This window comes from Nothobranchius furzeri, chromosome 12 (assembly GCF_043380555.1).
Source record: "Nothobranchius furzeri strain GRZ-AD chromosome 12, NfurGRZ-RIMD1, whole genome shotgun sequence".
NCBI lineage: Eukaryota > Metazoa > Chordata > Actinopteri > Cyprinodontiformes > Nothobranchiidae > Nothobranchius > Nothobranchius furzeri.
In genome coordinates, this window is record NC_091752.1 from 33,122,013 (window position 1) to 33,136,665 (window position 14,653).

Consider the following 14,653-nt stretch of genomic DNA (forward strand, 5'->3'; position numbering starts at 1 on the left):
TTTGAAAGAATTACCCCGACGCACACTGATGCGCATGGATGAGCTGACATTTTAATCGTTAACGCACATCGCGGAGGTAAAATATTCCCATCAGAACATCAGAGCTTTATACTGGACACTGTGTTCAGCGCGGCTCGGAGCGCCCCCGGTGGACAGTGAGCTGAAGATCTGAGGTTCGCAGCGCAGTGCAGAACGGCGCATGCGATAAGATTTCCTCCCACTGAAACAGTCTGGAAACCCGGTCTCTCTGAGGGATGTGTCACTTGGAAAAATGTTCTTTTTATGAAATTATGAAACTTTGGCTGAACAGCGCTTGTTTCCGTCTCTAATATGGAGACGCATGACGCGTAGAGACATTTGATCACGCACAAAGTTTATGTGGAGCAGAAGCGGTCGGGCCACGGCAGGTGAAATGTTCCTAGCCTACATGAAGTGAAACTGTTTAATTGTAACATTAATATGTTACTGGACACGCTGGTCTGGTTGGTTAGACCAGTGTTTGAGGTGGAAAACACACACACACACACACACACACACACACACACACACACACACACACACACACACACACACACACACACACACACACACACACACACACCAATTAAAATAATGCTGATAGCGTGGACTAGAAGACAGGTGATGGTTTACGTATTTAAATGATGATCAGGCTGCTGTAAAATGTAATCTCCATCCACATCCAGACACAATTATCCTCTATTCTTTCTCTATTTGCTCTGCTCTTGTCTGGGCCGATCAGCTGATGGTGCGCGCGGCACGCCTAACTAGCGGCTGATGCACATTTTACGCATTTGGAGAGGTGGGCTGGATGCTTTGCGTTTACTGGAAGATGGTCCACTTAAAGCACGGGTGTAGACTACATATTAATGACAAATGAATGTAAATTAAATTGTGAGTTTTTACTTCATATTTTATAAATAAAAAGGACGGGGGAACACATTTATGACGTCTTTTTAAACAAAATTTTCTACGCCTGCTTCACTTAAGTCGCTGCTTATTAAGGTCCGTCCAAAATTACTGTGGGAAACGGGTAATAATGGCTCTTTGATGGGAACAGGTTGCCGACCCATAAGATCTGAGCTGGTAAAACAAAAATCCTCATCAGCAGGCATTTTTGAAAGTGGGGGGGACACAGCTGCCAATCACAAATTTTGCCGGGGACATGTCCCCGGCGTCCCCGGTTAAAATGACGCCTATGGAAACACCACAATTTACTCATTATTCACTTCACACACACATTTCACTGTAAATTCAAATAGTTGGTCATTGAAAAAGTAGCTTGAGATATTTATACAGATTATAACACATTATTTCTGATTGGCTTAATTAACTGACCTGAATTGGAATTTTTATTATGTGAAGTGCCTTGAGACGACTCTTGTCGTGATTTGGCGCTATATAAATAAACTTGAATTGAATTGAATTATAGAGCTAACTATTTGCTTCTGATTCACCGTTAGCATTGTTAGCTCAACATTAGCTTCTAGCCTGCTTCACTTGATATAGTAAAACAAAAAAGATGCCATGGTGCCTTAGGGGTACAAGAAATAACTTCTGGGTCGGTTTACTGGCCGTTAATGCCAGCACAGCAGCATTAGCTTGGCAGAGACCTCACAAACTCACTGATATGTAAATAGTAACTATGTTCCTCTTTTGTTTCTTGAAAGGAAAAAAGGTTTCAATGTAACCTTCCTTCCAACACGATAGACATTTTGTGATTATTACGCGGGGTATAATTCTTACATATTGCTTCTTTAACTCACAACTATTTTTAATTTATGACAGAGGAAATGCAAATCCATAAAGAGTTCAAATACTATTTTATTTATAAACATGCAACATTGCAACATCTCAGCTTTTTCAAAGTTTTCAGACTGAGTGCTGAAGATTTAAAAGGGATTTTTGTTTTTGGAGAAATGCAGACCTCCCTGAACACAGCAGGCACAAGTTTTTGGTTGGGTTGAAAAAGCCAACCCGCTAGATGTCTGATAATTGAACGCATTGATCAGAGCTCCTCCTCGTGCTCCCTGAAGTTTCCAGGCTCTGCGTGCCACCATGGCCAAGCTGCTGAACTAGCCCGGGCTTTCAATTACGGTGAAGAAGCAAACGACGCAAGAGTATATAAGCACAAAGAAGATGGAAGTTGTTCCAGATGGTCTATCAACCGAACTCCTACTTTGACACACTGCCCTTGTCTCTGTGTGAGGTGTCCAATAAATTCAGAGACTTGCTGTTCTGCCTGAAAGCCACAGCTGTAACTTGAAGTATCTGCCCATTTAAAGCACTGCTTAGTTATCAGTAGACTGGTACCGTCACAAAATCCGCCCAATTTCATCAATTTTCATTCAGCAGTTGGATGATTTATCCACAAAGCTTGAGCACATTTACCCGCTGATTAACTCCTCCATGCGTGAGTTTTACGAGGGCTCAGATAGTTTACGTTGTGCAAAGTGATATTGTGAAGCTCCTTTATAATTCATGATTGCAGTGACCTGCCATCCACGGGAGAGCCAACAGCTCCAACTTCAAACAACTCCGCTTCAGCACAACATCTGGTCTATGAGGAAATGTTGCCTTTGTTAATGAAGTGATTTAAGTTGATGTGGCAGACAAAAGCCTCTGCACATTTTTGAGTCTTGCTCGGATGAAGCACGCCGGTGTGCATCTCTGGAGGCTCGTGCTGCTGCTGGAGAAGCTCAGAGGGCAAGAAAAATGACAAAAATAGACAAATCTTTGGGTATTAAAGGTGATAAATGATGCAGTTTGATGTGCTATTGTAGCTCCTAGGGGAATTGTTTCTTCAGAGTGGCCATTCCTTGAAAAGCATCTGTTGCTCAATTGTTAGAAATATTTTTATTTTCTAATTGATTTGAAATGAAGCCCCTAGTTTCTTTCTCTTGCAAAAATACAACGCTCAAACAAATTAAAGCTGCGTTTATCAGTTTGCAAAATATCTTACAATGGATTTTGTGTTGGGTTTTTTTCCAGCTTGACTTCCTCCCAGCATTCCTGTAACAAAAGGCTCAAACATATTGTTCGATTTGGATCTATGATGTCTGTCCTTATTATTAATATTCCAGTCAGTAACTCCTGGAACAATGGCCATTATGGAAGCATCCATCTGTTTAATTGCTGTTGCTGAAAGTGATGACAGTTTTATTGATGAGGCAACTTAATTCCAACAGCTGATAAGGCCGGATCAACGGGTTGGTGTGAGACGGAATGAGTTGGAATGTACTGTTTATTTCATCAATAGCAGAATTTATTTTGACCCCCTTTTAACACATTCCTTTCACAACAGTAATCTCCTCCACCTAAGCCCCTAAAGTCACCATGAGGTTCCCATTTGTTCAGGCGTAATGATCATATTCATCCCCGTCCGTTTACCCTCAAGCTTTGAGATTTACAAGGGATTAGGCTTGAAAAATCAATTTGCTTGCTCTTGGATGCCAGGTAATCCAGTTTTCAGATATGCTAGTGCCACTGCAGTCTAATGAGCTCTGCACGACTCGACGCCCTGGTTTAAATTCAAAGGCATTGATGAGCAAAAACATGTGGCACTATTGTTTAAATAGAGTGTTCACTGCTATCATCAGGTCTGTTGTCTAATCGTTAAAAGATGAACCTTCATCCAGTGGTTTCAAATATTTTTATGGCCTGCAGAACACGATGAGTTTCAAACACCTGTCAGACACGGCTACAAAGTGAATATTGTATGACTGTATTGATGTGATAACTGCAACCGTGGAGCATGTGCAAGAAGGTTTTAGGCATATTACATCTGTAATTCCTGGATTCTTCCCAAGTAAAATGCATAATCCTAACTGCTATGCAGAAGAATGGGTAAGGGTGTAAATTGTTCTAATTTCCACACTGCTGCAAGTAGTTTCATTGTAAATGACTGTGACTGTGACAGTTTGACTCCTGGAAGGTAAAGAGTCATTTAATTGGTGGGACATTAATCTCTGCAGCTGGGAGTGGACACTGTAGCTAAGTTGTAACTAGCTGTGCAGACAGAAGAGATCTCCAGCAAGGAATGTCATGCAATCAGCATCAAAGTGACAGTGTGTAGTTTTTTCATTAATCTGAAGGTATCAATCGAAATGTTGTTGAAAATAAACAAAATGATGCCCAGTTGCTGAAAAATATTGGCAGTTTGTAACATATAACCATAAAAATCACATCTAAAATACATGGAAGTGGGTCTCAGTTTCTGGGCGACGCCATATTAGACACCACTAGTTTGCGTGCCCGTGCACATTCACGGATTATACGAAGGGGCGTGGCATTGTAAAAGGTGTGATCGGTTGCCCAAGTCCCTTTTCCTCAGGGCTGTGCTAACAGAGCTGGCGCTGAAACTTGCAAGGAGCACAACAGGTGAGAGTCCATGAATAGTGTAATGTAGGTAGAAACTGGATCTTTTTTCGAGCTCTCCCTGAATGTGTAAGATATCCAGCCCCCATAACTCAATACCTGCTCCTGGATGAAAAGCCAGACATTTTGATCAATGTAGGATGGCGCACGGAACCGAACCAAAACCGCTCAAAATCCCGCCGGAGCACAGCAAATGTTTAAAAAGGTAATCCAAGGAAGTTCTAAATTGCACATGTCCTCTTCTGCCTTTCACTTACTTGTTTTGTACTTGTAACATTGGCGCAAAACTAAAGGCTTGTTCGCTAAAAAGTTAGCTTAACAATTGAGAACGCATCCTTTCAAAAAAGACAGGCTCAAATTAAACTCTGGCGCTATAGCGACAGTTATCCTTGTTTGATTGTGGTAAAAGGACCAGCTGCACCTCCATGCTGTGAACCTGTTCCCGGCTTCACAGATGATCGCGTAAACAATGTTACTCAAGCTAACAGCCTCTGCAGGGCCGGGGCTGTAAGGCAGTGGAGTGGACGGCACATCACATGACACCGCACAGCGGCAATGCTTCTGGCCTCGGAGACAACCTCATTTCTTTGAATTATATAGATGTTTCCTTCTACGGGAGCCCGTGAGGACAAAATGCATTAACTGATTTGAAACAAATGGTTACAAAACGTTCATCGTTCATAAATATTGTTGTTTTACACATTCACCTCTTCACTTATTGTCAGTGATGAAAGAGAGTTTTGTTTGCTTGTCAATTTCTGGAGGTTGCACTCCCAGGGATTTTTGACCCCAACAGCTTTCCACTGGTAAGGTCTTATTCAAACACAAAAATACTGCTTGCTTGCAAAGATGTAGATATACTGCCCCCTATTGCCTGGGAAAATGCACACCGTCACTTAAAGTGACTGTGGTGTGAAGTTTTGTGAAGCCCAACTTTAAAACTTTAAAGCATTCTGTTTTTTAAATAGATTACTAAAAACAATTTTTTCCTAAATAATGTATTTATTTTTTATTTTACATGTATTTTATTTGAAAAAAGAAATTAAATTTGCTATATAAAGCAATATATTTGCATTATTGTGACCTTCAGTTTGGGTCACTGGGTAGTAGCTTATCATGTGAGTATTTTTTGTAAAATGCAGCAAAACGTTATGACAATCTAAAATAAATGTATAGTAACACAATGAAAATTGAAAGATTTTTAAAACATAAAAAAGATTAAAAAATACAAAGAAGTGATAAAACCAAAATAATTTAAATCCAGATTTCTTATTCAAATTGTTTAACTTGTGCTCATTTTTAGTAACTTTATCTATTTGCAGCCTGAGGTTGTTTATTTAAAAAGCTTTGTAAGTTACTGTAATTACTTATTTTTACTTTTATTGTTGCCCAATGCATAATGCCTTGGCACTTCAAGCCCAGGCCGAAAACACCTTATTCATTTAGTTCTGCGTTTGTCAGTCATCATTCCTGCTTGTCAGCAGAGTCTTAAGAAAAGATCAACAGTTAGCACACACACATAATTAGTTCACCCACAGAACATGTAAAAACAGCCTGTGGGTTTATTTAATAAAACAAGCAGTATTTGTCAGTAAACATGAACTGTGCTCATCGATACTTCTGTTTTATGGACACTTGAAGACGTGTGCTGCGTTTTCTTGATCAGACAGCAATTGAACTGTGGCTGCCATCAAATTAAAAGTCAAACACTCAGAGAAGCAGCAATTTAATTTGACATGCAGCCATCTTTTCACTAGAAACCAAAATATTGTTGCATAATAAAAAAAGAAAAAGCTCTGTTTGAAATATTAATGTTTATAATTTTTCCTCTTATAACTGTATGCACCTTATATTTAAAGTGTTTCCCTCCAATGAACAAGACAATTAAATGAGCTTGTTTATTGCCGAAGCTTCTGCTGTCTGTCTCATTATAAATCTTTTCAACTCCTCCCATCCGCCATCATTGTATTTACCACAAAGCAGCGTGCTTGTTAGCTTGCTATTAATTTCATTGAGGTGACACGTTGTTATGAGAAAAGTGTAAGAAGTCTTACGGAGTTGTCCAATTATAGCTACAGGACTGTTCACTACGCCTGAATGTGTTTATGTGATATTTGGAGTTGCTTTCATCCACCATCAATGTTTTTTACACAAACCTCTGTATGCTTGGCACAATAATAGGAATTGTATGACACGTGTGAAAACTGACTTCAGTAATAATATGCACCGGGAGCCTTTTTCCAATTTTCATAAGCAGCTGTGCTTGTTTTTATTTCCTCAGACATTTCTGGATGAAGTGTGATTTATGCAAATGTGACCAATGCCTCTGTGTCTGAATGCCGGTGTCTTAACAGATCAACAGATCCATTAATGTTGACCATCTCAGGTCTTCACGGGGCTTATGAGACAATTGATCTCAGCTCTTCAACGCTCATGACACACGGCTCAGCAAGCAATGATGTGCCTGATTTGTGTTGCAGGTCATTCTCATGCTGACAAAATACAGCGACTTCAGCTCTGGAAGAGTGACAGAGAGCTCTCTGTGGAGGTAAGATCTCCTTTTTTTATATAAGCAACGTTTTTATAAGAAAAATGCAATACAACAAAATGCAGCTATCATGTATCATACAAATTTAAAATTTCAATGTGCGCTATGCATTTATTTCCACAAAGGCATCTCTTAAAGGTCATGAAAATGTATTTTTTCCATTAAAGAAATATTTATTTTGTCAGTTTGATCAGAGACAACCAACGTTCTACTTACTTTGATTTGGAGCCTAAATGTAAAATTTTAATTGTAAGTCGTAATAGATTTTTGGAATGTTTATTATATAAAAAACATATATTTTTAACAGTTTGGCTACTTTATTTGATGCTGAGGTAATGTTTACAGTGAAAAGTAAAACAAGTAAAAACAATGAAAAGCACATTAAAATAAAAGAATGCATGACTATCTGGTGCGCAGACAGAATCAACCAGTTTTCAACTTTTTTTCCCACGTCCCCTTGGGGCCTTCATTTTTTCCATCATTACACTCGCATTATTTCTTTTTCAAAAGATCACACTTTTTTGTCACTTTTTAATTTTTAAATGCACTCAGCTTTAGCCAGTTTCTTCAATGATGACAAACTCATTCTTTGGTTTTAAGCTTAAAAATATTCTACCAGTTTTGTGCTTTCATAGAAACTTGTCCTCCAACCCTAAATGTGACTGATAAATCACAAAATCAATCACAGTAAACGTGCCTCAGCGTAACGTGCCTCACAGGACATTGTTGCTTTTTTGATAATTAGAAAACACATGAATTCACCTAGAAAATTGCTTCAGGACTTTAGCTGCTGTAATTTTCTGCTCACCCGACGTGTCTAATGAGACCATCCGCATCTTAACTATTAGGAGTTTCTCTCTCCTCTTTTCTCTCTCCCTGAAACCCATTTCATTTAATCTGTAATTGAATTTTAGGTCAACTGATTATGGGACTACATATGAAAAACTTAATGAGAAAGTCGGAACAAAAAGCATACTGAGCTACTTGTATGTGAGTCCAAACAACAAAAGGAAGGTAAGCCTGTGTGTTTAGTGTAAAATAAATCCTTCCTACTTTGAGTAAATCATTAAAACCATGCAGGAGTCTGCTCTCTGCATTGATCCCAAGCTGTGCATTGAAGAAACACACTTGAACCTTGTTGTAGAGAATGCTGTCACTGGGACGCTGCTGATTTCCTCGTCTCTTCTCTTGTCTCAGATCATGCTACTGACTGACCCAGAGGTAGAGAGCAGCCTGCTCATTAGCCTTGATGAAGGGGCGTCCTATCAGAAACACAACTTAGCATTTGATATCCTCAGCCTGCTTTTTCATCCTGAGCAGGAGGACTGGATCCTGGCTTACAGCCATGACCAAAAGGTAAAGTGTAGGTATCAGACCGTGAGAATGAACCAGAGCAAAAAGTGGAAATCTGAAAGGGAAAACATCTAAAAGAACTCAAATGTGTGTTGCATCTTTTTGTGCTGTTTCAAGATTTTTCATATTTGTGTTACATTTAAGCATCATCACAGCCTATCATCCTCAGCTAAGAGTATAGCTCACTTCTAAGACATAAAGAAATATCAGCCCTAAAACAAATAAATGGATCAGTTTTTAGACTGGGTGATGTGGTTTCACATCATGTCACAATATTTTGAGCGTCAATAACGATAAATGGACGATAACTACCCTAACACGTGAAAGCAAATATTTGTCCACTAGGTGGGACAGTGTCTGCTTAAAAAACCTATTCAATCCTATTAAAGCACCACTACAACATGTTTCCAGCTCTTCCAACTACTGGTTGAAAGAAGAATTCAAACTGTTGTAATTTGTGAACAACTCTTCCAGTCTGCTGTGTAATGCAACAATGAGCTAACGCAAACTCAAACCAACTGATAGTAAAATAAGCCGCACGGTAAATCAAAAAAATATTACTTGCATGTCAGTAGCAACAAAGCCAGGTCACCATCAGTCCAGTGATTTCATAGCCTCCTTTAGCTCCCTCAGACAAGTGTAGGCCACACAGATGTTCACTCTGGCTTTAGCTCTTAGACATTACTCTCTTCCTTTTACTGCCAGGCTCTGCCATGGTGCCAACAAAGTGCAAACTTCGTCTTTGTCTTCTTGCACTTTTTATTGGTGATCAGTGAACTGAAAAACCTAACTGATAACCTTTATATTAGCTAGCAGCAGAGTAAACAGCTATTGCCGTAAAGCAGGTACAGAACTCCCACTAATGGTCCTACCCAAACCACAAAACTGTTAGTCTCTTTCTGGAGTATTTCTCTTACCCGATGGCACCATCTAGTGGCTGAGAAGCATATCACACAGATAATTTCTCCTTTTGTTTTTTTAAGATGGCGACTTCATGTCTCAGGTTTATTGATGTGCTTCTGTAGCCGACAAACAGAGCTAAACATGCTGTTTTACAAGTATTATTCTCACATCAGGTTGTGATATTTATATTTTAAAGATTTTCTTGTCCGTGAAAAGTTCATCAACTCTGCGTCAGCTGAGGTACTTCCTTAAATATGGAGCAGGTAAGCGGTAGTCTAATGCTTTTGGTTAGTTTTGGTCAGCGCTCAGTTTCCTATTACACGGGGCTTTGCGGGGCAGGGGGCGTGCTTAGCAAAAAATAAAAAAGAAGACATATTGCTTACATTATATCACAGTATATGATAAGATAATCACTTTTAGGGATTTCTGAAAAATCATACATCATTTCTGAAAGGGGAAAACTCCAGAAAGATACTTTAAGTGCAGTTTCTTTGTCAGCAGAGGGTTGCAGAGTGCTGTGACGTTGCTCAGGTTTCTGGCTCAATACCAACTGAAACTAGCTTAAAAGCAATTTCTTAAAGTGTTAAACTTTTTAGCATTGTTTTAAGAGACAAGTTCTTGTATTCTTAAATCTTGCATCACTTGAAAATTGTCACATTTGGCTCATTAGGTTGGCTGTGGTTGTGGGGTGAATGTGTTACTTTGACTTGTCGCTACAGTCTTCCTGCACAATTTACATTAGACTTTTTATCAACATCATCTTTGCTAAATCCTAAATATTGCCAAATTGATTGCTGAACAATTTTTTGGGGGTACAAACCTCTCCTTGACCGAATATAAGGCTGCCACTGTGGTGGCATATTGTGACTCCACTCCATCCAGTCTGTAGCACAGCATCTCTAAAGGACATGAACATTGCCAACCTACACGTCTTTTAATTTTTAGGGATGATGGTGGCAGAGTTTTAAGTGTCTGTGACTGGAGGGTTGCAGGTTCAAGCCCTATCTGTCGCAGTCGTTGAGTCTTTTGGCAAGACACTTGCCTTTCCTGCTGGTGGTGGTCAGAGGGACTGGTAGTGCCTGTGCTTGGCAGCCTCACGTCAGTCAGTGCAGCCCAGGGAAGCTGTGGCTACAATGTATCTCGTCACCACCAGCATGTAAATAAGTGTGTGCATGGGTGAATGACTGGTTGTGTTGTAAAGCACCTTGGGGGGTTGTAGAGCCTATATTAAATACCAGCCCTTTACCTTTTACCGTTTTTGAAAAATACCAAATATACGACTTGAGCTAAATTATGTCAGTTATTGTCATACATTTCGGTATCGGTAAAATTTCGGTTTATCGCCCAATTTTAATCATTTGCACCCCTAAACAAGCCAAAAGACGTTCTGCAGACAACTCTGAGTAGATATGCTTTACTTAGCACAAGTTTAAAACAAAGGCCAAAACAGTGGAGCTCTCACACAGAACAACTGTGAACATAAACAGCCACCCTCCATTACTTTGCGAGAACCCTGCTGTCTGCTCTGGTCAATGGCCCAGACATCAAACTCAACCTTCCCCCGTCCTGCTTATTGGCCAGCTGGATTTGCTCAGACAAGGTCTAAGAAGTGAGATAAATGGTGCAGAGAGGAAGATGAAAGCACACTCCAGAGTTGTCAATGGGTTAAAATAAAGATGCTTAAGAGATGTTTGCCTGCAGGCTGTTGTGCATGTCTTGGTTAGGCTGTTTTCTCTTTTTAATCCTTTATTGCTGCTATAAAAAAGAAAGTGATTCCCAGCTTGACTTCATTTTACATTTATTGATTATCTGTCATGTTGCTTAAAATTTGCAAGTTTTAAGATGAGTCAAAATGACACCGCTGATCCTCGTTAAGCTCCGAGCCTAAGACGCCTGTAGCTCCATCACTGAGGGAAGATGATGAGACGTTAACACGAGTAGAAATGGTTGATGGAGGAGATTATAATGTCATTTAGGGGGAAATCCTGCTCAGTCACTCCAGGAATGAAACTACTTTATCCAAGACTTACAAAGCAATCTAAACTATTACTGTTCAAACCCTTTTATCATCTGGGATCAAACTATTACAAGAAAATGATTTTGTTACTTGAACCCACCTGAGTGCTAGCTAAAATAAAATAAAATAAAATTAGTTTAATTAATATGATAACCATCAAACTTACACAAAAAGCTGCTTAGTAATACAATTGGTTTAGATGTGTTTTTTTTTTTTTTTTTTTCATTTTTGTAAAGGCAGCTACCAGGACAGCACAAACTAATTCCCCGTAGTGGACCATGAATGAAATTCCACTGTATCACATTATAATTCATCAAATCATGTGGTTTCAATACACTTTAATGTATAGAGTTCCGGGAGTTGACGTCACTTCTCCCGGCATGCAACAGTTCTAATCGAACGGCGCCATCTTGGCAGGCAGAAGCCTGCAGCTGGACTATTTGTTATTGTCAGAAAACTCAATCAAATGGGAAATATGGTAGATTCCTGTTGTACCCCAGGATGCCAGAACAGACTCGGACGAGATAAGGGAAGAGCCTTCTACAGGATTCCCCAAGATCCGGAATGCCGCAAACGTTGGATTATCGCAATGAAATGCGCTAGCCTCTAAGCTAAAATGAAACTGGGTTCCCGAGAGTAAAGGTTTTTGCTTATGCAGCGACCACTTCGTATCAGGTACTTAAACCAACGTTTCCTCAACTGTGTATGGTATTTATTTTAAATGCTTTTATTACGATTCTTAGTGGGCTTCCTAAACTTATTTTGGCGTGGCTTTTTCTGTCTTATTACTCATAGCAACAAGTAAACATCACGTAAAACGTTGCCTCGTGATTTCTGCGTGCTGCCGTTTACGTGTTTTATGATCAAAGCAACTAACCAGCTAAGCTGTTTTTCATTTTTAAGCAATGGTTGATCAATTGTCAGATCACAGAGACAAAACCTTGCAACGGGCTATTGCTAATGGTAACAAAAATCTCCACTTAGCCTCCCGGTGACAACAGCGCTGTCCTTGGCAGGAAGAATTCAGATCTGGATACCGACAACAAACCCTGATTGAGTCCATTTGTATCCCTCCAGGCTTTTATATGCTCTTAGCGATGCTCCGGAGTAGGACGAGGGAAAATTAACAAGGAAATTATAAATATCAGGGTATCTCAAATCCGGTAAGAGGTCTGCTCCGACAGCTTCTGACATTTTAAAAAGTATCCCAGGGGCATGGTAAGGGTCGGAGATGCCGATCCTGTTCATTTTGTTAACCTTTTTTGCCTGCCAACATGGCGTCTACTCTCTGAGAGTCACGTGACGTCTGGAGCTCTATAGGGAGCCTAAGTGTGTGTCTGAATCCATGGGAAGGATGCTTGTTAGGGCGCATTTTGAGGTCGATGACGTCACAGAGCAGCGACGAGTACTGTCCGAATTTCAAGAATACTCATTCTCGTATCCTCAAATGTGTCCTCGCTCCACCCACATTCCAAGGATGGGTCTGTTGTATCCTCACAGAACAAGGCTATTCCAGCATGTTTTGCGCACCGACTGTGGATTTTCAACAGGAAGAGAAAATGGGCCCATTGACATTTAGACCACGGGTTCCCGGAAGAACGAAAACAATGAATGAAAGTCAATGGGGCTATAAAAGCTATTTTCTAATTGATTATATGTGCCATGGATTTCACACATGGTGTTCGTGAATTTAAAAGACACATTCTGATGCCAAGACACCGCTTATTTTCTACTGGTGACAAAAGTTGTTTTTAGGTTTTGTGTGAAAATATGTCCAGGACTACAAATGCTCATCACCGATTTAACGTCCTCAAACCAGACATGGAGAAAATCAGAGGTAAAATGGCTGTAAGTGCAGCAAACGTTGAATCATTCGCCCAGGAGGAAAGAACCACCAGAAAACTTGCTATGTGGTAAGGAGCAGCTACGGTAGGGGAGAGGAGCTTCTGCGACGTACCAACTTCTGATTTGTAGTCATAGAATTTACAAACATTTACAAGCTGATACATTTCAATGTATGTTACTGGTGTGTTGGAAACATACAGTACATGACTACTTCACATTAAATTTAAGAACAACTTATGTGTGATTCAGGATGCAATGCAAAGCAGAAACATCCTCATTTTTTTGTTTTTTTAGAGACCCATGACCACACACTGTGTTTGATGCTACTATTGTTTGACAAAGTCGTTTTCTTTTTAACAGCTTTATGTATCAGTTGAGTTTGGGAGGAAATGGCAGCTTGTGCAGGACAACGTCATCCCCAACAGATTCTACTGGTGAGCTCATGGTCTCAGTTTTAACCTAAAATATGTTGTTTTCATCTGAAAAAATTGATTGAATACAAGCTGAACTCGAAAAATTAGTGCATGGTGCAAAAGTCCATTTATTTCAGTAATCCATAGACTGAGAGACTAGAATATTGAACCTTTTCTATTTTACGGTTTTAAGCTGTAATGTAATAATCATCACAGTTAAAACAAATCAAAGCTGAGTTATCTGGCTTTACATGTTTAGAGTCTCTCATATATTATTGGTTTCATCTTGTAAGTTGAATTACAGAAATAAATCAACTTTTGCACCATATTAAACTTTTTCCAGTTCCACCTGTAAAATACTTGACTCTCAAAGTTTATTAATAATATTTTAGTTTGCAATTTATCCTTAGACTATTTGAATAACCTGGAACAGATCCATAAAAAATAAATGTAATATTATTGGCAAAATGTTTGAGTCCAAATCCTGGCAGATTTGAACTTGGCAATAAAAATAAATTACATTGGTGGAACAGTTGGTCAGATATCAACATATTTATTTATTTCTAAAGAAAAGGAGAAACCATCTGTCCTAAATTCAACAATTAAAACAATCCCACTCTAAAACTCAGTACAGTACACTGAGTTAGTCAAGTATAGCATAATTAAAAATTATAAATAAAAAAAATATATAATTAAACGTCCTTTAATTCAAGACATTAACAGAACTTGTTTCACCTTTCTTTGCATTATGTAAAAGTGATTAACATTAGATGTTTGTACCAAACTTCAATGAATTTTTATTACAATTAGCCGTTTGCTGTAACTTTCACAATTTTATTGCAGAAAAAAAAAATATATATATCTATCTATATAGATATATATATATATATATATATATATAGATATATAGATATATATATATATAGATATATATATAGATAGATATAGATATATCAGATGATAAAGAAATCAAATGTCTAAATGATCAGGTAACCATAACAACTCAGAAATACAAAAGTTGAATGTTACCACTATTTATTTATTTTTATTTCATACAAAAATAGGAGAGGCAGACAAAACAAACATGAGAATAGCAAAATATACATAATGACACACTACGCAGCCAAACAGACAAGGTCACACACTAATATTTGGTTGGACCGCCTTTAGCTTGGATTA

At 38.9% G+C, this 14,653-nt stretch overlaps 1 protein-coding gene across 2 annotated transcripts in view; it reads left to right on the forward strand.

Annotated features, from left to right (window-relative positions):
* LOC107376006 (VPS10 domain-containing receptor SorCS1) overlaps positions 1 to 14,653 on the forward strand; it is an 88,492-nt gene that overhangs the window by 25,860 nt on the left and 47,979 nt on the right. For both annotated transcript variants that reach the window (XM_015944879.3, XM_054750337.2), the window contains exons 2-5: positions 6,876 to 6,943; positions 7,858 to 7,957; positions 8,141 to 8,299; positions 13,422 to 13,495. In XM_015944879.3, coding sequence (XP_015800365.3) covers positions 6,876 to 6,943; positions 7,858 to 7,957; positions 8,141 to 8,299; positions 13,422 to 13,495 — 401 coding nt within the window. The remainder of the gene's footprint in view (positions 1 to 6,875; positions 6,944 to 7,857; positions 7,958 to 8,140; positions 8,300 to 13,421; positions 13,496 to 14,653) is intronic.